At 36.0% G+C, this 24,452-nt stretch overlaps 1 protein-coding gene across 6 annotated transcripts in view; it reads right to left on the bottom strand.

Moving 5' to 3' along the window:
* Positions 1-15,952, bottom strand: part of SF3B1 (splicing factor 3b subunit 1) — a 34,114-nt gene extending 18,162 nt beyond the window's left edge. For 2 of the 6 annotated variants that reach the window (XM_031452071.2, XM_010979747.3), the window contains exons 1-5: positions 15,819-15,952; positions 4,864-5,030; positions 3,319-3,423; positions 2,827-2,941; positions 913-992 (exon numbers count right to left, since the gene is read on the bottom strand). In XM_031452071.2, the coding sequence (XP_031307931.1) occupies positions 913-992; positions 2,827-2,941; positions 3,319-3,423; positions 4,864-5,030; positions 15,819-15,846 (495 nt within the window). In that variant the 5' untranslated portion in view covers positions 15,847-15,952. Of the gene's footprint in view, positions 1-912; positions 2,761-2,826; positions 2,942-3,318; positions 3,424-4,863; positions 5,031-15,818 lie in introns of those variants that run through there. The other 4 variants (XR_004136827.2, XR_010380677.1, XM_010979745.3 and 1 more) reach the window with 4 other exon arrangements.
* Positions 15,953-24,452: the final 8,500 nt, after the last annotated feature.

Raw genomic sequence — 24,452 nt, 5'->3', positions numbered from 1 at the left:
ATATCATTAGTACAGTCATTTCTATTTAATGCCATTTTATTCTTCACTCAGTCTCCTTTCTATGCTACTGGTAGTCCCATTCCTTACTTTTCCCCTCCCATATTTTCAAGTTTTATACACTGTCTTTCTGCACAATAGACAAGCAAATATAGAATTTATAACAGAGTATGCTTATTTATATATAGTTCATGAAGTAAAATCTTCAGTCACTGGTAGTGAACTAAAATGTTTCCAGTGAAAAATAGTTTTACTTGAAACAAATATAAATAGCGATTATGTTAGAAAAGTGATAAAGTAAAAATTTCAAAATTATGTTACAATAACTAAATATTATATATATAGTCACAAAAAATGCACACTTAATGACTTTAAAGTGAGTTCCATTACCCCACTTAATCCATTCAACAAACAAATCTATTATATATTCATAATAAAGTTACGGAAATTAACTATTAAAACAAAATGAAGCAATCTTTGCAGGCCAGCAGGATTCTTGAGAATTTTCCACCCACATTCAAACTGAATTTTTTGGAAGAATTAGAGGCTTTTCAGAGAATGACTGTACTATACTGACTTTTCCCTTACACACTGACTTCAGGCACACATCATCAATCCTCCCCACAGATATATCCACTATAAGATGTGTGTGTGTGTGTGTGTGTCTGTCTGTCTGTCTGTCTGTCTGTCTCTCCAAGGAGCAAGGAGTCAGGCACTAGAAAAGCATAGAAATATGAAAAGTTTAATTGGGGAGGTGATAGAATTTGGGGTAAGGTTCTTTATTAACTTAATTTTTATTAATATTGTTAAAATACTACTTGTGGAGCAAATAAAAAGGAAATATAAAAGTTTCTCAATCTCAACTTTTTTTTTTACATTCTTTCACAATCATTAAAATAAAGCAGGTTCACAGACCTCTTCTTTAGTTAAATGCTGTTCTCGCATTACATCCATGTAAGTCCTAGCATTCATTTTAGGATCAGGGGTCTTCCCTCCTGCAGAAAAGAACAGCAACAGGACAAGAGTACAATAAATAAAAGATAATGAGGTTCAATTGATTTATCTGCCCTGCTCTACTATTACATTATTTCATAATCATTTAATTTATTTTTTGATGGAAAACTTTAATAATTATACATCTTACTTTTTATTGAGTTTGCTGATCAATTTAACCTGTTTGAACACAAACATATCTACAGCAGTTTAAAACAAATATTTTAATGCATATAAAAACAAAATGACAGCACAGTTTAGAGTCTTCAGAAGTGATGGGTTCCTGGGTTGCTAATCCGGAATACGTACACTTTCGTGCCTTTGTCTCCATCAGCAGTTCTGACTTCAAGCAGCAGAATAGAAGCCTAGAAAATTATCTCTTTACCATTAGTAACACTTTGGAAAGATATTTATATTCAAAACATTACCTGTTGCAAGCTGTTAAAATCCTGACTACAAGTAACTATGACTAGACAAATTCTTCATACAATGTTCTAGAACAGTTAAAGTTTAGAAAATGATTTTCAAAAATATACCTCTAATCTTATTCTGATGTCATGTTACTAAAAAGGGCTTCATGCTTTTTACATTTTGTTGAAGCAGAAACATTTTATTTTCTTAGAAAGTATAAGTAACAACTGGAAACATATTACTTGAGATATATTACTTCTACCAGTTATTATGATGCATACAGAAAAAAAGTGGTGTACAAAGAGATGTGTTAGTCTCTTGGTTAAAGTTTCAGCATTTGCTTTTCAAACTTCAAAATATCTTAAAGAAGCCCAAACAGTATATAACAAGATTCACAGAGGCACACTACGTTTTAGAAATGTGATAATTAGCTATACAAGTAGTATAGCATCACAATTTAGGAAAAAAATAATAAAATTCTAAGACATTTCCTATGCTGAAGATCATGCCCAATTGGTAGTGTCATTCTTTCTGACACTAGCTCTGATAAGACTTCCTTTGGAATACTTTTTCACCATAATCTAGAGAGGATGTGTTGAACTGCACCCTTAAGAATGCAGACAGGACTGGCATATAGCAGTACTGCTGTAGGAAAGAAATTAAGGACAGTTAGTATGGGCCTGTGAATTCTGACATACATGTTTAAATCAATTACAATTATGCAAGTAAAAAAAGAATATCCCTACTAATTCATGCAGGCTGAAAGTCTAATTTGTAAACCTGCAGCAGAATCTAATTTTAAGAAACAGGCACCTAATTTTGATTTTGAAACTCACTCACCTGAGGAAAGCTTCCATCAGGCTCACTATGTCCCTTGTGCTGACCTGCACACTAAAATTAGCAAAACAGACTCCAACTATTAAAAATATCAAAGTCTCTGTATACATACTTCTGTTTTAACTTTAAGTATGCTTAAAGCAAAGTAGGTGCAATTACTAAACTATATTTAGAGCAATATGGGGGGGCTCTAATGTGGAAACAGATTCTCAAAAGTAACAATCCTAAAAATCTAAGATTTGGAATGAAAACTTTCAATAATTTGAAAGTATTCTGAGCAGAAAAACACATTTGTTCAAAGTAAAGAAAGCGTACCCAAAACAAAAGTAAACGAAAAACCTTTAACCCTTTGCGTTTCTATGGCATTGGCTCATTATTTTCTTGTCCTTCTACCTGGAAAGAAAACTGGCATTATAAAGATGAAGAATATGGCATCTGTGACTTCAACCAAATCTATACAAATCTCTAACGGGGGGATTTTTAAAAAGAAAAGCAAATTCATAAGCATGCCAAAAAAAATCAAAGGGCTAAAGACAACTTAACACAAATAAATTTCTGAACACTTATAGAAAAATGGGAAAGAATTACCATCTGCAAAAGGATCAAGACGCTCCGGGGAAATTATCATGGTCCGCCTATGTTTTTTGTATTCATCTTCCCGGTCTGCAATCTTCGGAGGTCGGTGCTCAGCAAATGGATCATACTGAAAAGGGGTATGTCTCATTTAATACCCACTTATTAAATAACCAAACAGAATATTACAAACAAAAATCAAAACATTATAAAACACATAAAAATGTTTAATAAATGCCTATTAATGTTTCTGTATTTTATGAAGATATGCTCATGTGAAAAAAACAGGGCATATGGAAATGAGATAATTTCCACAGTTCAATTCTTCATGAAATGATTACCCTAATAAGATAAACTGGGGATTATTACTAATTCTCCCAAATCAAGTCTTCTCCATACATTCTAATAACCTGATTGCTAAAACATGTGAGTTTCCATGGGAATTAAGACAGTTTTATCTGAATAAACTCTGGCTTTAATTAAAAGCAAAAACAAAAAAAAAGGCACCTGTTCTGTTGACTGTGGTATGTCATTAAGCAGTGCCACAGGGGCGTGGTATCCTGGCTTCTTTTGCCCGAGCAGACTTGTAGATGATGAGTAGTCGTCGTCATCCTGCAATGAAACACCCCCAAAAGCCACAGACAAAAATGTCAGCACTTAAAAACTAGAACGAACATACAAAGAGATTCAACATAAAATCAAAAGACAGTATGATGAAACTTGTTAACACTTAGGTTTTCTTTTCAACTTGAAAAGCTATTAAGGAAATTCAGTTCACCACATTCTTTTTAAAAATAGTAAACAAGGAATGCTTTCTGTGGAAGTCAATTAAAGTAGGTAGAGACTAGGAAAACCTACGCATTTCCTTTTCTCAGAGGGCACAATGAAATTTGCTTTGGGAACTACAAACAGCTTCATATTTAGAACTATCCAGCTTCCTTGTCTTTTTAATTTTTTCTCCTAAACATGATTTAACCACAGAAACAAGTAAAATGTAACTAATTTTAAATGTATTATTCCTCTGGTAGTAAGTTTAAACAGAACAATGTTATATTATTACTTTACTAGTGTAAGAAGTGCAACAATGGGTAACTCTCCTGAAGATCTTAACATCTCATTTATTCTATTTAAAAATGAAATGACAGGCTGATCACACTTTCCTAGATGACCTCATGCTCTGGGGCTGCCTCTGGCCTTTTGAGATGGCCTGCACTCTGTCTATGGAGTGTGTATCTGTTTGAATAAACTTGCTCTCATTTAAAAAAAAGAAAAAGCAATGACAATTTCCCCCTCAGCTTCTGGAACATACAGCCATCACAGTCTCTTACCATTAAGGTATGATAGTGCAAATAGACTCTTGATTGGCTTCTAGAAATTTTGCCTTTGGAACTTTAAAATTTTTCTTAAAAGAAAAAAGTGCTAACTATAAAATACGACTTGAATTTCATAAAAATAACAAGTTTCATAAACTACATACAAAAAATGTTACTGAATCACACAAAAATGATTAGCTACTTCACCAAATTTGGATGTTCGGGATGGTCTGACAAAATATAAGCTATGTGTAATATATAAAAACACTTGAAGAGATGTATTTCAAAGTGAGAGGTGGTCATCCTCCACAGTAACTGAAATAGGCACACAATGCCCATTAGTATCAGTAACAAGAAACAGTCCATTCATATTAAGATACCAAAAGGGAAAAAACAGCATCAAGCACAAGTCAGAAATCAAAAGTCACAAGGACAGAAAGAAGTCACCTCACACTCTAGATAAAGCTCAGCAGGTAAAGATTACTTCACAATTGTTAATGATTTGCAGGTATTCTTCTGGATGAACAAACTAGTTCTAACATAAAAGATTCAGAATTGAGCACTTTCAGAAGTTTCTTAGAGAAGGACACCTTCAACAGTTTTACCCTCCCAAAGAAAGATCTCCCAATCTCCAAAATGTCCTCCCAGATTACACCAGATGACTCAAACAGAAGATTCCTTTATATATCTTGCTCTCCATCAAAACATGCTTGGACTCTTCATATACTTTGAGACTTACATCTTCAAGTTCAGTCGCAGCAATCGATGTCACGTATCCAGCAAATCTGCTGTCACTTCCACCATAAATTTCCTGGTCATAATAACCTGTAGAATCAAGGCCCACTCCTTGAGCTTCGTCAAGAGCTGCCTTCTTGCCTTGAATTTCTCGAATCTGTGCTTCAATGTCTGTAAGAAAATTAATACAGATTTCTTAATTTCATTTTCCAGAGGGTACTCAATACAACACATTTCTCTACTAGGCATTATCAAAAAAACTCTTCTAAAGAGGGTGGAGGGAGAAATTGAGAGTTTGGGATTTGCAGATACTAAATACTATACATAATAATAACAGAAAGGTCCTACTGTATAGCACAGAGAAGTACATTCAGTGCTTTGTAACAGCTTATAATGAAAAAGAATAGAAAAGGAATATATATATAAAACTGAATCACTATGCTGTAACACCAGAAATTGATACAACATTGTAAACTGACTACATTTCAATTTAAAAAAAGTTTAACACTACCAGAAAGGTAAAAACAGTACAATAGAGAGTGGTTCTCAAAATTCAATGTGCAACAAATCATCTACAGATTTTTATTTTGTTCAAATGCAGCAGGCCCAGATCAGACCTAAGTTTCTGCACTCCTAACAAGCTCTCTCGTGATGTCCTAAACATCTTCAACAGTCAAACAATAAAGGATGAAGTCTAAATTCTTAAGCATAGAATGCAGAGCCACAGAGTTTGGCTGTAACCATCATCATACTAGTTTTATAATTTAGAGTGTGAGTTTTAGAATCAAAATGTCTGCCTTCAAATAAAGGCTCTTTCTCTACTAATTAATACATTATTTAACTTATGTGTGTTTCCTACAACATAAAGTTTTAAGGATTAAATGAGACAATGAGCATGAAAAACTTGAGCATTCAATGACTAAATTAACTCTTGCCATATATCACTCCCCAAGCACTGTGTCTATTCATAGGTCTGACAATCAAAACATGCACATTTGGGGGGTAGTGAAGCATCAACTCTTCTTAACTGCTGTTTGAATTTTGAATTTTTTCAAGACTGAAAAACATTAAAACAGTACAATGAACACCCACATACTCCTCACCTATGTTCATCAACTGTTCATGTATATAAGAAATAAATATAGGTGTGTGCATATAACTTTTCTAAACCATTTAAAACCCCTAATATTTCAGCATGTATTTCCAGATCTAGTACACTCTCCTACATAACCACAACAGTATTAACATGCTCAAAAAATTAAACCTTGATGTGACATCTAACATACAATCCAGTTTCAAGTCTCCCTAATCATCCTAATAACATTCTTCATAGACGTTCTCTCCTTTGGTCCATGATCCAATCAAGAACCATGCACTGAACTTAGCTGTCACATCTCTTCAGTCTTCTTTAAATATAAACTAGTTTTCCAACCTTTTAAAGTCTTTACTGACACCAGCTAACTTTAAATTACAAACTAACGTTTCATTAGTTTGTAATATAAAATCTGATTAATATATAGATATGTAAACAGTTTTCTACTGCCAGTGGTCTGTGGCCTAATAAATAGATGTTTCAGTTCTTGCCTGCTCATCACCTTCAAATGAACTAAGCCCTTTGACATTAGGCACTTTTAAAATTAAGTTCATGTACTAATTTGTAAGGACCAAAAGGAAAAAAATTCAGTGGCGTAATGCAAGTGCCCAACCTCCAACCCCAGCTGAGGGAGAAAACCCTCCGTAGTTTCTCAAGACGGGGTTGGTTTAAAGCAGAAAATGTAATAACACTACCAAGTCCAAGGCACAGCTTGTGGGAGAGGATCTGAGAAGTTCAAAATAATCCAATAGGTTTAATATTGAAATTAACAGCCCCAGTCTGTAAATACACCTCAAAATTTTTTTAGTGTGTCACAGTCCCACCATCTCCAGTTGCTCATTTTTCTTGCATTTCTTCCCTCAAAGCTGTTACAGCAGCCCAGGCAGCCAGGAGTCTCCGCTGTGAGTAACCACAAATATTCTCATCTGAACTGGGTGATGCATTTTATTATTCTCTTTTGTTTTTGTCACAAGTATTAAATACGTACATATAAAGTTTTAACCCATATTTGCTGCCTTCCCCCCACCCCCCAGGAACACTTCTTCTCCTGGAACACAGAAGAAACCTCTCCGGGGTTAGTAAGACTGGCTAAAGGATGAGTGAAGGTCTACTCTTCATTTTTCCTTTCTGCACATTTCCATTTCTGAAATGTTTGAGTTTTTTTTTAAAATACTAAGTGTACATATCACTCTTAAGTAAATAGGTTCTTTTAAAGAACCACAAATGGTACTGCCATCAGGATCCAGGCACAAAACACAAATGGGTCAATCAGGCCAAATAGTCTGCAATCTCTCCTCTATAGCATCACTGTGGCCCGACCACTTGTATTTGAAATCACTTGGGGCACCTGCTACAATCACAAACTCCTAGGCCTCATTCACATTAAATGAGAACCTCCAACTTACGAGCTCAGGTTTCCACATTATTAACGAACACCCCAAGAAACTCATACCTGGCCCATCACTCCTCCACTTCCAGCCCCAGCCCACTCTTACCAAAATCATCTATTTTATACTTTCTTCTAGGTCACATGCAACTAAAAAACCAGGAAAGGGGTACTGTTTCACAAAAATTGCATCACAGGATACTTATCACTGTGCAGCTTGCTTCCCCCCACCCCCATCTCACTTAACACATCACAGCTTTATTTTCCCACTGAAGAACTTTTCCATCCTAAGTTTTCAGGAGCTATTATCCTTTATTTGGATAATATATTTATTCAGAAACTACTTTCATCTACTGAGTCTCCCCTACTGATTTTATGTACTTACTGATAAAACAACAGTTTTCTTACAAAGGTACACAAATATGGAATTAGAATTAGTGTTTATTTAAGCCTGTATGTATTGTGACTGAATATCCATTAAACCAAAATTCAGCAACAAAATTACCTAGCTCAAGGTCTTATGAGGCTAGGCAGCTGTTTATAGTTCATTCTGAGGGGAGTTCATTACTAAATTTCTACAGGTTGTATATTATAGTTTAACCAGGTAATGTTTCTGTATCTTTATGTACAGATTAAAAAGTCCAAAAAGCTAATTGGTCTTGTTCTGCATTGTGAACTGCAGCACATTTACACAAATCATGTTACCTACAATATTACAACAGATCCCACAAAACCCAGCAGTTAAGCAAGTGACAATAATTAAAAACGAGAAAACTCAGTAATTATTTCCAAATAAACCTCATGCCAAAATACCAAACATAATACAAATATTTACAAGCAAACAAATTTTATCAATACATTCATGAACAATGTAGCTGTTTTGTTTCCAAAATAAGTAAGATTTGTGGAACAATTATAGCAAAATATTAAGAACTGGTAAAGCTGAGCAATGGGTTACACTGTGTTCATTATATTTTTTCCCTATACTTCTCTATGTTACATTTCATAATAAAAATGTAATTTTCCATCTATAGAAGTTATTAAAAATAATTTTCAAATTTTTTCTCTCCAGCAAAGTTTGTAAATTTCCACAGCTTCAAACTTTATAAACATTTTACATCTCTACAAAAGGCAAAAAGTTGTCTTTAACTCTTTATTTTCAAAGCTAACTAAATTATAGCTATTGGTATGTAGATATTCCTGTACTTTCTTAAAAATGAACTGACTAAAAATAAGATAATTTCTGACAACAAATGATAAATACGTAAGACTCATTAGTAAGTAAGAAAACAAAACGAGAGGGAACATACCCAAAATAATAACCAGAGGTCTAAAATATTAAATAAAAGACTTGATGTGGCAGCGAAAGGAAATGTTTATGCTAATCTCCCTCTAGTTCAATCATGAACAACATGAGCAAATCCTCTGTTCCTAATCCCTTTCCAAATTAGAATCCCTGTAATCCCTGTAATGTCCCAAGACATTCGGATGTGAAAATAAAGAAAAATGGATACCGTCTGCTAGAAACTGGGTAAGAGCCTAGGATTGCCATACATGATTACCTGGAGCTGGCACTCTAATCCACCCACCCCATAAATGATTCCAGTCTTCATGCTGTGCGTACCAAGTTTGTGCCTTTTTATTACTAAGTAGCATTCTATTGTACTTCAGTGTGTTTATCCATTCTCTATTTGAGTGGCATTCAAGTTGTTTGCAGTTTGTAGATAAAAATACCATAAACATCAGTGTACAGGTTTTTGTGTCAACACAGGTTTTAGTATCACTTGGGTAAAAACCAGGAGTAGGACTGCTGGGTCTTACAATAAGCACACATTTAATTTTATCAGAAACTTCTGGAGTCTTTTTGGTGGGTTTACTTATGCAAGTTTAAGGACAGAGGAGAGTTGAATTATTTTGTGCAATAGAAGAATTTTGAGAAACGAAATGGAGGACAGAAATTAAGGGAATATATAAAATGAAGAAAAACTGGGTTAAGTGAGATTATAAAATTCCACAGCCTTATGATGTTAAAGGGTAACAGAAGGTAGAAATATCTAACATGAATTTCTGAATTATCTGATTATCTGGATCAAACCCTCACTTCTGTTCTCCACTTAATCTTACCCCCATCTTCAGTAAATCTATTGAGGGGGAGGAGAGTTTCTATGGCAGGACTCTTGGTAACTGATGCTGAACACTTAAAAAGAGAGCAGGGATTCCCTATTTTGACAGGAGATTCGGAATCCTAAAATTGAAATTATGGGTAGTCCTCCAAATCCCGAGTTGGTATAGTCTGGAAGTGGTAAAAAAAAAAAAAAAAAAAAAAAAAGCCTTAGACAAGAAACCAAAGTACTAGTTAAGTATCAGACTTGTATTTACCAAAGAGCCTAAAAGAGCCTCACTAAAGGAGGATTCTTAAGGGTAAACTGTCAAGGGTGGGGTTTTTCTTAAGTTGGTATTCCTATTTTAAGATATGTGTTATCAGTGGGACTCATTAAAAAAAAATTATTCCAAGTAGCAGTTAAGCTTATTAGAAACCTGTGAAGAGTATATTCCTTGCCATTAAAATTACAGTGGGAAAGGCACCTGAATTTGCAAGTCCTTTATTAGATTTCCTTGCCACGGCCAGTCCAACCTTAATCTTAAGTATGATTTCAGAAATGTGCTCATTCCAAAACCCAATAATTTTCTTGGAGCATCCCATGCTGTGGGCCTCCTGACATCTTGATTTCAGCAGTACTGGTGGGAGAATCTAAGAGGAAGTTGTGAGTTTTATTGCCATTTTCTTTCCCTCCAGACTGTGGGAAACTCTACAGGACAAAGGTACCCCAACAAATTAATTGCAAGGAAAAAGAAAAAGACATGAAACATAAAAATTTAAGACTAATCATGTATGGACTTTATTGGAATGATTCAAACTGAAAAAGTGTTTACAAGGCAATCAGCAAAAATGAACACTTACTGAATATTTTATTATATTAATTTTAGGTTTAATAATGGTATTTTTTTTTAAGTCCTTACACTTTAGAGATACACACTGAAAAATGTATGGATAAAATGGTATGTCTGGGATTTGCTTCACAGTAACAGGAAAGGTGAAACAGGCCAGTGAAGAGATTAAGAGTGGCCAGAGTTTATAACTGTTTAGCTAGATGATGGGTGCAACATGGGGGTTCATCTCACTATTCTTTGTATATGTTTTCAGTTTTCAATAAAAAGTTTTAAAACTTTTAAAACCTTTTAAGTTCCTCCCTTTTCTTCCCCTCATTCTTGGTAGTTCTTTCTCCTAGCCCTTTTGAAACCATGGAATCTGACCCCATGAAACAGAAAAGCTCTCTCTTCTGAAATAGAGTTCTCTGCTATACACAATTTTTCCCCAGCTCTTTTGTGTAATATCTTTAACCTTAAAAGTTTCAATTCTTCTGTCATGTTTTTCTTTTCTAGCTTTACTGACCTTGCAAATGATGTTAATGTAAAATTTAAATGTTAAGATGTAAAAATATTTATTTTAAAAACTAAATTTGTTCCTATGATCTATAAAGAAAAAATGTTATTATTCAATTGAACCACCCCCCCTTTTTCGGAGGGGAATTCTGATCCTAGGAATATTTTCAACTACCAGAGAACAAATCCCTTACCTAAAAGGTGGAGGTTAATGAAGTGTGAATTAATGAATAAATTTATGAACTGATCCACTTGAAATCTCAGTTCATATTCAATAAAAAGATTTCCATTTTTCATTTATGTATAAATTATTGTATTATTTTATAATTCAAAAAATGGGATAACTTAAAATTACAGACATTTTTCTGACATTAATACATTCAATGTCTTCTCTGAGACTTGAGTTTGACATCAAAAGATAGTACTACTAGAACCAGAGGTCTTTTAAAAGATGGGCAACATCTAGCCTACTGTTTGTATTTTTAACTAAGACCTAAATATTAAACTGAGATAAACCACCCCTCGTCACATCTGATACACCTATTTAATAACTGTCCTGCTGGTTTCCCCTCCTGTGTCTTCTTTTTCCTATGCCTCAGACAGTCTAAGTCCAGCTTGTAGCACTTCCTCTTCCTTGATGCATCTTTATTCCTCATTTTTAATTTGTATTATTTGCAACTTTCTAACCACTGTTCACTGTGTTACAGAGACACAGCCTCTGGATGTTAATCACTCACTGACACTTTCAGTCTGGTCCACATTTACTCTCCACCAGTCAGAAGCAAGTGGTAAGCAAGGATTTCTCAAAAAGACTCCTAAAAGACATCCAGAAAAATAGAAAGTATATTCTGTATACCAACTTTCAGTCTTAAAACAAAATCCAAGCAGGACAACTAATTACAGTGGTAAATTATTTTACTGAACATTACAGATATCAGTTCCTAAATGATTATTTCCTAGCTAATATCAATTAAATTAATTCCTAAATATTCTACAGAAAAGAATTTTTTCAAAATCTTTAAGCAATTTTTTTTTATCATTTTTATTTTGACTAGCAACATTCATACTGGACATCTACAAAACCAACACAATAACTATTCTGAACACAGGAAAATAAAAATCTCAGAAGATGAAGAGTGAAAAAATAACTATTCCAGCCATTCTACAAGCAAAGAATTAGGGAGAAAACTTTTTCAGCCTTGTGATGCCCCCAAAAATCCATTCAAAGGATGGCGGCAAAACAAGCCAATATATGGGATTTGGGGATAATTCATTTTTCTCTTTTCCGTAACACAAAAGTGTGTGTTCCCTCACTGGCCAAAATCACCAATACATGAAAAACTGATGGATGGCAAGATTATGCACATGAATTACTGTATACACTTGACATAATTTAACATCAAAAAGGGGTTTTTAAGAGACTTATCATATTTAATTATCTCCTAAATAATAGACACTTAGGTAATTTCCAATCCTGTTATTACAAATAGTACAGCAAAAAAAAAAATCACTGTTGATAAATGATTTTCCATGTGTGAACATTTGTAGAAGTAAAAGCGGAATTGCTGGATCATGATATATGCATTTAGCAGTTGAAGATATTTGCCATTTGATCTATTCTTCTTTTAACTTTATGTATTTATTTTATAATATTGTATTTTTAAAATTGAAGTATAGTTGATGTATAATATTATATGTTACAGGTATACAATATAGTGATTCACAATTTCTAAAGGTTATACTCCATTTAGTTATTATAAAATATTGACTATATTCCCCATGTTGTACAATTGTAGCTCATTTTATACCTAAAAGTTTGAACCTCTTAATCCTCCACCTCTTTCTTATCTCTTCCCCTTCCCCCTCCCCAGTGGTAATCACTAGTTCCTTATCTACATCTGTGAGTCTGTTTCTTTTCTGTTATATTCACTAGTTTGTTGCATTTTTTTAGATTCCACATGTAAGTGGTATCTTACAGTATTTGTCTTTCTTTGTCTGATTCACTTCACCCAGCATAAAAAAAGGGATTATTTTTGATTTGCAAAGTCCAGCTTCTTCTATATTTCACTCCTGGAAAGCATAAGCCATACTGACCAGGGATTTAAAATTAAAAAACAAAAACAAAAAACTGGGTGGTTAAAGAGGATGTTAAGGGCTGTTCCTAACAGAAGAAACATTTGAAAGAAATAACAGCAAGAAAGAAAAAGTTAGAAGTTTGGTTCAATGAAGGGAAGTAACAGCCTGTGAAAAAAACCATATTAGAAGGTACAACAATAACCTACTGCAGTTTGAATACATTATCATCTACCTAAGACTCAATTACGAAGTACAGATGCAGCCATTACCTTAATAATAAATTACAAGTTACAACAAAGAAATGTCTTTACCAGGACATTATTTAGGATGAAAAGTTTATATAATCTTCTTAACTTAAAAAGCAACATGATAGAAAACTCTAAGACAAAAATTAAACAACTATTACACATTTTTAAAAGCTGCTCCAGTGAGATTCAAATTCAAGACCTCCTGTCAACTACTTCAACAGCCTAAAAACAGTTGTTTTTACTCCCTCTAGGTCACCCTTCACTCTGCCCACCAATGACTTTCCTAAATCACAGAAGTAATTTGTTACCTGAGAGAATGAGAAGGGCACTTTATCCTGTAGATATTGGAAAGCCAAAATCAAAACCTAGCTCAGCATTCAAAGCCTTCCCTAATCTTATGCTAACCTAACATTTCTTCTTCTGAGCTCAGGAAGTTCCGAAAATAAAGCCCTACTTCCCACGTATCTTACCCAAACAGATGTACCCAAACCTATCTAATCGTTCAAAGATGTGTTTAAATGCCCCCTTTCTTTGAAACTCTTTAATACTTCCAGTATAAATTAATCTCTCAGTTAAGTGTTGGTAAAATATTCAGCACTCATCATGTGCCAGGGTACTAGCGATACCAAAGCAGTTTCTGCACACAACCACCTCAAGTATAAGAGAAAATCAACACGATAGCATATTCCCAGCAATAAAGGTTTGCAGAGTACTGCAGTAGCACAAAAACAGAAACAAACAAACCCACACACACACACACACACACACACACACAAAAAACCCAACCTAAGAAACTAATTCTGCTCCATGTTATCAGAAATGGCTTAACAAGTGAAAACTGAGATGGACATAAAGGACTAGCATTCTCCAAGAAAAAGCCACGCGGAAGGAGTTGGAAACTATGTAAATACTAGAAGTACTTCTACTAAACATTTATCACCCTGTCTTATACTCCAAAGTGATGGACAAATAGAGTTCAGATGCGAAACTGAATGTGCCAATACTTTCTTTATGGCATCAGTTAATTTGTACTGATGGAGAGCATATTCTGAAATAAAAAAAGCTGTTTTGGTAAATGAACTGCAATCTTCTATAAACCCAAACTTTCAACTGGGTTTCTAAAACACAGGAAAACTGATCATAACTTTGATTTTCTTATCCAAAAATATTTTACGATAAAGATATCATAAACAAGTAATCAAAAACATAAAATGCCCCCAAATGAATAATCTACTACTGAATGAACAAAAATAGCAACATCTTTACATTTTCCAATTATGTTGCAAAAGATGTTTGAGATAGTCTACAGACAGAAGAGTAAGTGCCTAGAAAACATTTGTGTTTGAAGTGTTTCAATCCCAAATACCTATCAAAAATAGTAAGATTAAAGTTATTGCCAATTTATAAGTTGCAGAAAGCTGGACTTCAGTTCTTAGGGGTGACACAACTATTTATGGTCCCAACCAACATTTCCAGACCCATCTACTTTTTCCCTCCTTGAGCTCTTGCACTCTTCCTGCCACAGCCAACTACTCAAACACATCTTTAACGACTCACTGCCTGGTTACAAGATGTTCTCTCAGGCTCGAACGTCCTCCCCTAATTTAAAACCGATTGATTCTTGCAGACCAGGGACACGTCATCTCCAGGAAATAGCCCTAAGCATAAATTAATCACTCCGTTACCCAGGTTCCCAGAACAAGTTGCTTCTACTTCTGTTAAACATTCATTTGCCTCATAAAAGAATGAAGATGTATACACATCTGTTTCCCCCCTAGACTGTAAAGCTTGATGGCCTTAGTCTTTGTTAACTCTCAGACTAACTGAGCCAGGTACCTAGAAACGACGTGTGAAATAAAAGTGACACTCTTCAAAGCTCCTGTTTGATGAAAATTTCGGATTCCAGGTCAGAAATCAAGGAATGCAGCTCCAACTCCCCATGTCTTATCTTTTCTCAAAAGTAACCCTGTTTCCTGTCATTTCTAAATACTCCTTAACGGATTCCAGCTTATTCCCAACATTTTCCTAATTTTGCATACTCTGTATTCCACAAAATGACCAACTACTTTTAAAATTTTAGCCATTAATTAATGTGCCTTTCCCTCTTCCACCAAAAATCAGTCTCCAAAGAACAATTCTATACTAAAAATAATCGAGAGAGAAAAACTACCAGTTTATGCCCAACTCATTGCGAACAACAACAACAAAAACCAAGAATATATCTCAGACACCAGAAGATACACAAACTAATGAAGGTTAAGAGTAATGGGCCTATTTGACTGAATTCGATTTAGGGCTGCCCGAAAATCGGCTGCTGTGTCTCAGGGCTTTTCTGACCGTCCTAAGCACTAACTATGCCAACGACAGTTCCGAGAGGCAAGAGACTGTTCCCACGCCCGTCTTTCCGATCCCTTCCCCAGGAATCCTCCTTAGCGAGCTGTTTAAAAGAGGCCCTCTGATAAGAGAAGAAAAGCAACTCCTATGTAGCAACATCCAAACACGGAACAAAGCGCCAGTCGGGGGTGTACGAGTAGGACGCCATTACGCGGGGCAGTGGCCTGCGCCGCGAGCGCCGAGCAGACGACCCGGGCCCCGAAGCGCGGCCTCGGGCCCCACAAAAGAAACCACAAAAAGAGGCAGAAACCTAAGAAGACAAACTCTTGGCATGTTGGGTAGCGGAGAACACACGTAACTAGGAGAAAACCGTTTACCTTCGTGAGTCTTGGCGATCTTCGCCATTTTGTCCACCCGAACACACAGACGGAACTGGCGCTCCCAAGAACTTCCGCTCGTCGCCGCGGCCACGGAGAAAAATAGCTGCAGGCTGTTCTCTGCGCATGCACCGGGCGGGAGCGCGCGCACCGTCGGGTAACACGTGACAGAGCAGCCACCTAGGTGGAACAAAGAGGTGCATTGTGGGTGGAGGGAGGATCGGGGCCGGAGGCGGCTTTCGTGGCAAACCCGTAAAGAACTAGGTGAGCCTTAGTGCTTTAAAGTGAGTAACTTTGCCCTGGGGGGAAAGTAGATTCCCCCAGGACAGTTAAAAACCATCATTGTAAGAAACGTTAAGGTTTCAGGCCTGGAAGAAGCCTCAAACCTTCAATCCCCTTTCTCCAAACTCACCGGAAGGCGTTTGGGGACCAGACAAAAGCTTTCTTTAGCGTGTCTCAGCTGTTGCAGTGCTTAGTTACGGAAACGATTGTAAGTTTCCTCTCTCGCACTGTAGTTCAAGGTCATTTTTCATTCTTTTTAAATAATTAGCTACCATTTGAGTAGGAGTTTGGTATACAGCATATGTTCCCAAGCACTATTGAAATTTACATAAAATGGGTAAATTGTTGCTAATCTCACGAAATGAGAGAAAAACTAGGACGGGGGTATACATAAATTGTGCAAGGTCAGACGGTTATTAAGTTACACAGCAGGAACTCTGCCACTCTTAAAGCTTTTTAACTTTAGATTCTTAGAAAAGCCCAGATCGTTAGCATTAATACTGATTTAATGCCTCTCTTAATCCTAAACATCATTCCTAAACCAGGAATTTTTAAAAGATAAGAATACTGCGGTCTTTCTTCCCCTAAGCATCAGCCATAGGAGCATTACCTTGTACTGGCCCTTGCACTTTAAAGAACGGAACTTAGAGAAGTTCTTTAGAAGCAGTTTAGGAAAGCAGGTAAGGGTCAAGGTTATAGCCATCACGAAGAAAACGATTTACCTCGATGTGTGATAGAGAAATACTTAGTAGAAACCTTAGTAACAAAAAAGTGAGATTTTTGTTAGCATCGATGAAATCATTTTGATGAGCTAAAATTTTCAGGTGTTTGATTTAATTGTTTTAATTTAAGTTAAACTAGCTAGGGGAGGAGGAGGATGAGACAAGAGAAGAACATGTAGATTATTATGCCAATTATTGATAAATTCTAGTTCTTGAATTGGCAGAGGGTCCACAGATATTCCTTAAATGGTTTATAACCTAGACATAGATTACATGTATTCTTTTAGATATACAAAATACCATATTTTAAAATAATAAAAGGAAAAAAGAATGAATGAGAAATTATGAATTAGAGAAAGGTGTTATTATCATCCATCAATAGCAAACAGGGAGAGGGTGTAGCTGGGTGGTAGAGTGCATGTCTGGCATGCATGAGATCCTGGGTTCAAGCCCCAGTACCTCCATTAAATAAATAGATGAATAAACCTAGTTACCTCCCTCCAAAAGTTTTTTTAACAACCCAACAAACTAAAAATTCATCCATGTTGACATAAAGAATTGCAAGGGTGTTGCATTTCTTGATTCGTGATTTTTTAAAAAAAGATAAATCCATAAATACAACTCAATCGCAGTCATATAAAAATATATGAAAATTCACCAAAATGTTAATAGTAGATGTTTGTGAATGATCGAATTATGAGTGGTTTTTTTCTTTGTAATTTTTAGTATTTTCCAGATACTCTGCTAGGAGCATATATAATTTTTACAAACAGGAAAAAAAATGAAATAGAAAGCATTTGTAAAGTAGGGAATCACGTCTTTTGTTTTTCCAAGATAGACAAGCTGTGCCTGCTGACCACTGTGTACTATGTGCATATTTCTCTAGGTTCCTAAGCATTAAGTTACTTTTGTAGGGCAAGTGCACATATGGGGTAGTGAGATTTAAGAGACTTTGCCAAAGATCAAGGGAGACTCCCTTCTTTTAATCGTCTTCTAAAGATGAACTGTCTTTAATAAAATAGTGACTTAGATATTCAGACAGAAATAAGGAGTTTTCAATAAGTACCCTTTAGTTTCCATTTTCAATATTAAATAATAATCAGGTATTACTTAAAGTGGATTTCCCACCCTTTTCTGGAGAGGTTTTTTATTTCAAAAGTCAGAAGAGGTGACCTCCCCGCTTTGTATAACCTAGACAACTGAGAGTGATGACACCCAATTAATTAAAAGGAAAATCCATTCCTTTTCTTATCAGGGCATTTGGAGGCTTGCTTTTCCTCAAAAAATACACCAAAGTAGCAAACATACATAATTTTTCTAGACAAAAAACAAGATATAATAATTTTCAGGATGTTAATTGCTAGTTGTAACTTGCACAAATTACCTTTGGGGATGAAGCTATAAAGGCCGTGAAACTCCATGCTATTGGAAAACCACTGACAGTTTATCAATCCCATCTTTTCAAAGGTAAAGGGACTGAATGGACCACAGTCTTGATGCATAATGTTAAGCTTTCCAGAAATCTCCTATATCAAAGGGACATTACACTCTACCTTCCCTAGGCCAAGACTCTATTTCCATCTGCCTTTCAGTTACACCTAAATTTCCAAAACTAGAGTTTTCTTTCTGAAAATTTGAAGCATTACTCGGTTAAATAAAAGATAACCCTGAGACAATGTTTTGAGTATGTCAGTCAATGTGCCTAACTTTTCCTTCTAGCTTCAATTGACCTGACCAAACTCTCTGTTCAGGGGAACAGCACTGGTTATTCTCCTGGAAGAGATAGGCACCTGACCAGCTATCTAGAACCTGGCCTCAAATATGCGCATAAACAAAGGAAGTTATTGGCTAAGCCAAGATACCTTCTCTTGGAAATTTTAACTGGAAGTATGAAAGGAACCTGCCAGTTGCTATTGAAACAGAAAGAGTCAGAGGAAAATGTCACTTTAATGACATAAGAGTGAAGAATCACTAACCCCTATTGCTTGAGTCCCCACAGCTACGTTGAGTCCAGAACCACCTCCAGTTCCAAGCATCCAAAGGACCATTCTTGAAATAATACAGCTTTTCTTGGACTACCTTGGGTGATTTCTCTTTCGGCTATACCAGGCCTAACTAGAAGAGAAGAGCAGTATATTAACATATTTGTGTGACTTTATTAACTAGCTTCTTTTTCTAGCTAAAAGTCAGCAAGGAGCTGTCTTTAATTCATATTGGTGAAATATCTAGATTCAGAGCACATGTAAGTAAAGTAGGTGTCCCAGATAGCTAAGGGGATTGGGTCTCAGAAACATTAGATGCCTGTAATGCTGTGATGGACTTCTAATATGTGTCAACTTAGCTAAGCTGTAGTCCCCAGTAATTCAAACAAATACTAATCTAGGTGTTGCTATAGAAGGTCTTGTGGTTGTGCTTTAAGTCTATAATAACTGACTTTAAGAAGATTGTCCTAGATAATCTGGTTAGGTCTAATTCAATCAGTTGAAAAGTCTTCAGAACTGAGGTTTCCCTGATGAAGAAATTCCACCTGTGGACAGCAACCTCAGCCTGTGCTGGAGATTTCCAGCCTGCCTTTGCTGACAGCCTGCCATATAGATTTTGGACTTGCTTGTTAGCCAGTGCCCCCAGTTGTATAAACCAATTCCTTGCAATAAATGCCTTGTTTGTTCTTGAATTAATGTCTTAATATGTATCTCATACTGGTCTGTTTCTCCAGTTGAACCCTCATCAGAACAAAAGTTAAAGTTAAATTTCATCACTCATTTATTAAAAAAAAATTTGAGAACCTCAATGAGGACCTATCATATACCAGACATTGCTTTAGATGCTGGAAATACAATGTTGAACAAGATACTGCCCTCACAGAGATCTGATTCTTAGAGAGATTAAAAATCTATTTGTATGTTTGTATAATTTCAGGTACTATCAAGTGCTATGTAAAAAATCAGGTGGAGTAAGGGGAGAGCGAGCAGGATGGCAGGGTGGGATAGAAACAATGAGGTGTCTGAGAGGACGACATCTGAGCAAATACCTAAATGAAGTAAGGGAATGAGGCTGGTACCAGAGTGAACTTACATATGTTGGCAATAATAACAACAACAATAGCTATAGTACAAAACTGGCAGTTTTTGATGCCACCCAAAACCCAAAGAAACCTACTAGGCAGTGGGAGGAACAAGATGCAACAGTTTGTCCTTTACTTTGGAGGGGCTGTGCAGGCATGCCCCAGGCCACTATGCTCTAAAACAGTGCTTCTCAACTGGGAGTGATTTTTGTCATCCAGGGAATACTTGGCAATGTCTACAGACTTTTTTGGTAATCACAACTTAATCCTCTTTAGGTTCCTAGAATGTTTGCCTTCCCATTTCCACCCGCATCTCCCGTACTCTCTTTCACCTGGCTTACTCCTTCTCACCCCATAGGACTGACCAGGTGTCATCCAACCCAGGAAATCTCCCCTGAGGAGTGATAGCTAGCATGCCTTGATATTGCCATGCTCCTGAAATACCAGAAACATCTCTAACTTCTCTAGCCACTTTATATGATAATTGTTTCCATGTGTCTTTCTCTCTGACCTGAACTGTAACACCTAAAGCAACTTCAAGGGAGGAATTACTCGCATCTGGAGGCCAGGGATGCTGCTCAACATCCTATGTTCCACAGGAAATCTCCCCACAACAGAATGTCAGCAGTGTCACCATTGAGGAATCCTGCCCTAAAATATCACTAATGGAGCAGACCCTTAATTTGCATTGGGTTTACCCCCACCCTCTAGAAAATACGTGTCTTTCCAAGCCTCCAACATACCTATCATTTCCTGATCATTTAGTCTGATTAACATGGTTACCACAATGCCATCCATACGGTGGATTAATACGTTTTGCTGTATGTCCAGATGTCTAGGTCCTTTAAGACTGTATTGTGATACCAGTACCTCCATTAAAATATAGAAGTAAATAAATAAACCTAGTTACCTCCCCCCTTTTAATAAAATTTTTTAAAGACTATATATTGATAATTATTATGATAGACTATATTATGGGAGAGTTAACAAAATTCAGGAGTAAAACTCAATGTATACTCTTGTCCAGCTCAAGAAAATGAATACTATTTTAAATCCTTATTATTAGGGATGGAAAACAACTCTTTCATCAAATCAATTGCTGCTTACCTGAGGTCACGTTGATCTGCTCTGGCTACCACATCTGGCACAGCAAATGCAATGTGGGGCTACCACCTGGTTGAATTTGTGATAGTTTACTGTTACCCACCAGGGTGTGTATAGCCCCTGTAAGGGCCAGACTTCAATTTAGACATGATGGGGACCACCACCCTTCCATTCTTCAGGTTTTTAAGGCACTAATCTATGCCATATTTTCTAGAATATGGTAATATTTTTATTTACTATCTTGGCAGAGAGTGTTTCATTAGCCTTCCCTACTACATTCTTATTCCACAGGCCAAGGACTCATTATAGCATCTGTAGGATTTTCTGTGTATAGTATCATCTCAGCTGAAAACAGTGGCAGTTTTACCACTTCTTTTCCAATTTGGGTTTCTTTTATTTCTTTTTTTCTCTGATTGCTGTGGCTAGGACTTCCAAAACTACGTTGAATAAAAGTGGCAAGAGTGGGCATCCTTTTCTTGTTCCTGATCTTAAAGGAAATGATTTCAGATTTTTACTGTTGAGTATGATGTGAGCTGTGGGTCTGTTATATATGGACTTTATTATGTAGAGGTATGTTCCTTCTGGAGAGTTTTTATCATAAATGGATGTTGAATTTTATCAAAAGCTTTTTCTGCATCTATTGAGATGATCATATGGTTTTTATTCTTCAGTTCATGTGGTGTTATCACACTGATTGATTTGCAGATATTGAAAAATACTTGCATCACTGGGATAAATCCCACTTGATCATGGTGTATGATCCTTTTAATGTATTGCTGGAGTTGACTTGCTAGTATTCTGTTGAGGATTTTTGTATCTCTGTTCATCAGTGATATTGGCCTGTAATCTTTTTTTGTGATGTCTTTGTCTAGTTTTGGTATCAGGTGACCTCATAGAACGAGTTCGGAAGTGTTCCTTTCCTTGTGAGTTCCTAAGTGATAAGAGCACTAGGAGCATCTTTTATTCTATTGAGGCAACTCTGGGTGGGCTCCTGGATGGAATTTCCAGCACCCCCTCCACACTTCTCCAAAGAGGGTAGAGGGGCTGGAAATGGAGCTAACAATTGATTATGCCTTTGTGATGAAGCCTCCAAAAAAAATCCCAATACTATGGGGTTCAGAGAGCTCCCAGGTTGGCAAACACATCTACACTGGGAAGGTGACGCATACCAACTCCATGGGTACAGAGGCTCCTGTGCTTGGGACTCTCTCATACCTCACCTTATGTATCTCTTCACCTGGCTGCTGTGCTCATCTGTATCCCTTATCATATCCTTTAATAAACTGGTTAACATAAATGTTTCCCTGAGTTCTGTGAACCTCAAAAAAATTAACTGAACCTGAGTAGAGGGTCATGGGAACTTCTGATTTGTAGCCAAGCTGGACAGAAGTTGTGGGTAACATGGGATCCTACTCCTTGCGATGGGCATCTGAAATAGGGTTGAAGCAGTCTTGTGGGACTGAGCCCTTAACCTGTGGGATCTGACACTATCTCCAGGTAGATAATGTTAGAATTAAGTCATAATGACACCCAGCTGGTGTCACAGAGAATTGGTGTGAGAAAATCCTCCGCACATTTGGTGATAAGAAGTGAATTGTTTTGTGTGAGTAGCAAAAGAGACACAGGAGGAATACACAGGTGGAAAACTGAGTTCTTCTAATTCACTGTGTGTTGACTTTTGCTCTGTTGATAGTGTCCTTTGATGTATAAATTTTTAATTTTGATGAAGTCCAATTTATATTTTCTTCTGTTGCTTGTGCATTTGTTGTCATATCCAAGAAATCACTGCCAAATCCAATATCATGAATAATTTAGTTTTCATTCCAGAAAATAATGTATATTACAAGTTATTCAAGTAGTACCTCCCAAAAAGATACAAAATGAAAAGTAAAAGCTCTTCCTCACGTCTCATTCCCCAAAGGTTTTATATATATATTTTTTTCAAACATCCACAAGAATTAGATACAACACTATTATAAACTCTCCATTACCCATATTCAGTTCAATAATTATCAACAAATGATCAATTTTGTTTCACACACTCTATTCCTCTGCCCTCCAGTGGATTATTTGAAAGCAAACCACAACCATCATATTCTATTTGTAAAATCTTCAGTTTGAATCTCTACTGAAGTAGAGGTTTCAGTTGAATTTGTGTATGTCTTCTTAATTTTGTATATGTCTTCTTATATTTTGTATAGATCTTGTATGACTTCTTATATTCTGTTCAAAACAAAATCCAAATAATGCCTCTTAAATCTTGTAAATTTCTAACAATCCTCCCACCCTGCTAGTCCCCCTTCTTTATTTGACCTTTATTTGTTGAAGAAATTGGGTCATTTGTCCTATAGAATTTCTCATATTCTGTATTTGGCAGATTATATCCCCCTGGTGTCATTTAACATGTTCTTCTATCCCCTGTTTAAACTGGCATATCTAAAAGCTTTACCAGATTCAGATTCAATTATTTTGGCAATAATATTTAATAGGGATGTTGTGTCAAATATATTTTTGGCAGCATCATTGGTTTGGACTCTAAGATACTGCTTCCCACAGGTATCTACTCAGTTTTAAGTTACTACCAATCTTTTCCTATTGCATAGACAGATTTTTAGCCCCCAATTTATGGAAGCGCTGTTGCCTACTAAAACTGAACCAGAGTTTTTTTTTTAATCACCTTTAAGCTTACAGCATATTATTCTTTCCTTTGCTAAGAAGTTTAATGAGTACCATGCACTGTCATTTATTACAAAGATTCCTTTATTTGCCTTAAAATCTGGGGTGGGGAGAATATTCAATTGGGTGACCCAGTTTAGTGGATATTTTCTTATGTCTAGAAAGAGTTCAATGAGAAAATGTTTGGTAGATGTAATTAAAAGAAGGCCTTATATTAAGTTCACAAACACATCAGGAGGTGGGGGTATAGCTCAGTGGTAGAGTGCATGCTTAGCATGCACGAGGTCCTAAGTTTAATACCCAGTACCTCCATTAAAATTTTTTAACTAAAAAAAAAGTACATCATGTATTGTACTGAAAAATATGTTCAACAGGGCTTCTAGTTAACAATACCAATGGTGTGAAATAAAACTTTGTAGAATGTGGCAACATGATGACTATTATTTTGTAGGCAACTGGTAACCACTGTGGTGTTGAGCAGGGGAGTAAAATGGTGAAAATGTGTTTTAAAGAAAGATACTATGGGCAATATTTAAGGTTTAAGGCAAGAAGGGCAGCGGTTGTGTATTTGAAGGTAATCTGAAATAGAATTGTTTGGATGCAGCTACAGGACCACCTCAATTTGACAAGTACATCCTGTATTGTATTGAAAAGTGCTTAACATACTTTGTAGCTGGGGATTTCAACTCACTCCACAAAGCATCTAGTAAGGGATGGCTGCAAAGAACAAAGCAAGAGTAGAAAATAATAATCATACATACACACAGAAGCTGAAATATTTATGTA

The sequence above is a fragment of the Camelus dromedarius genome, chromosome 4, assembly GCF_036321535.1.
Source record: "Camelus dromedarius isolate mCamDro1 chromosome 4, mCamDro1.pat, whole genome shotgun sequence".
NCBI classification, from domain to species: domain Eukaryota; kingdom Metazoa; phylum Chordata; class Mammalia; order Artiodactyla; family Camelidae; genus Camelus; species Camelus dromedarius.
This window is presented reverse-complemented; position numbering and strand designations above follow the sequence as displayed.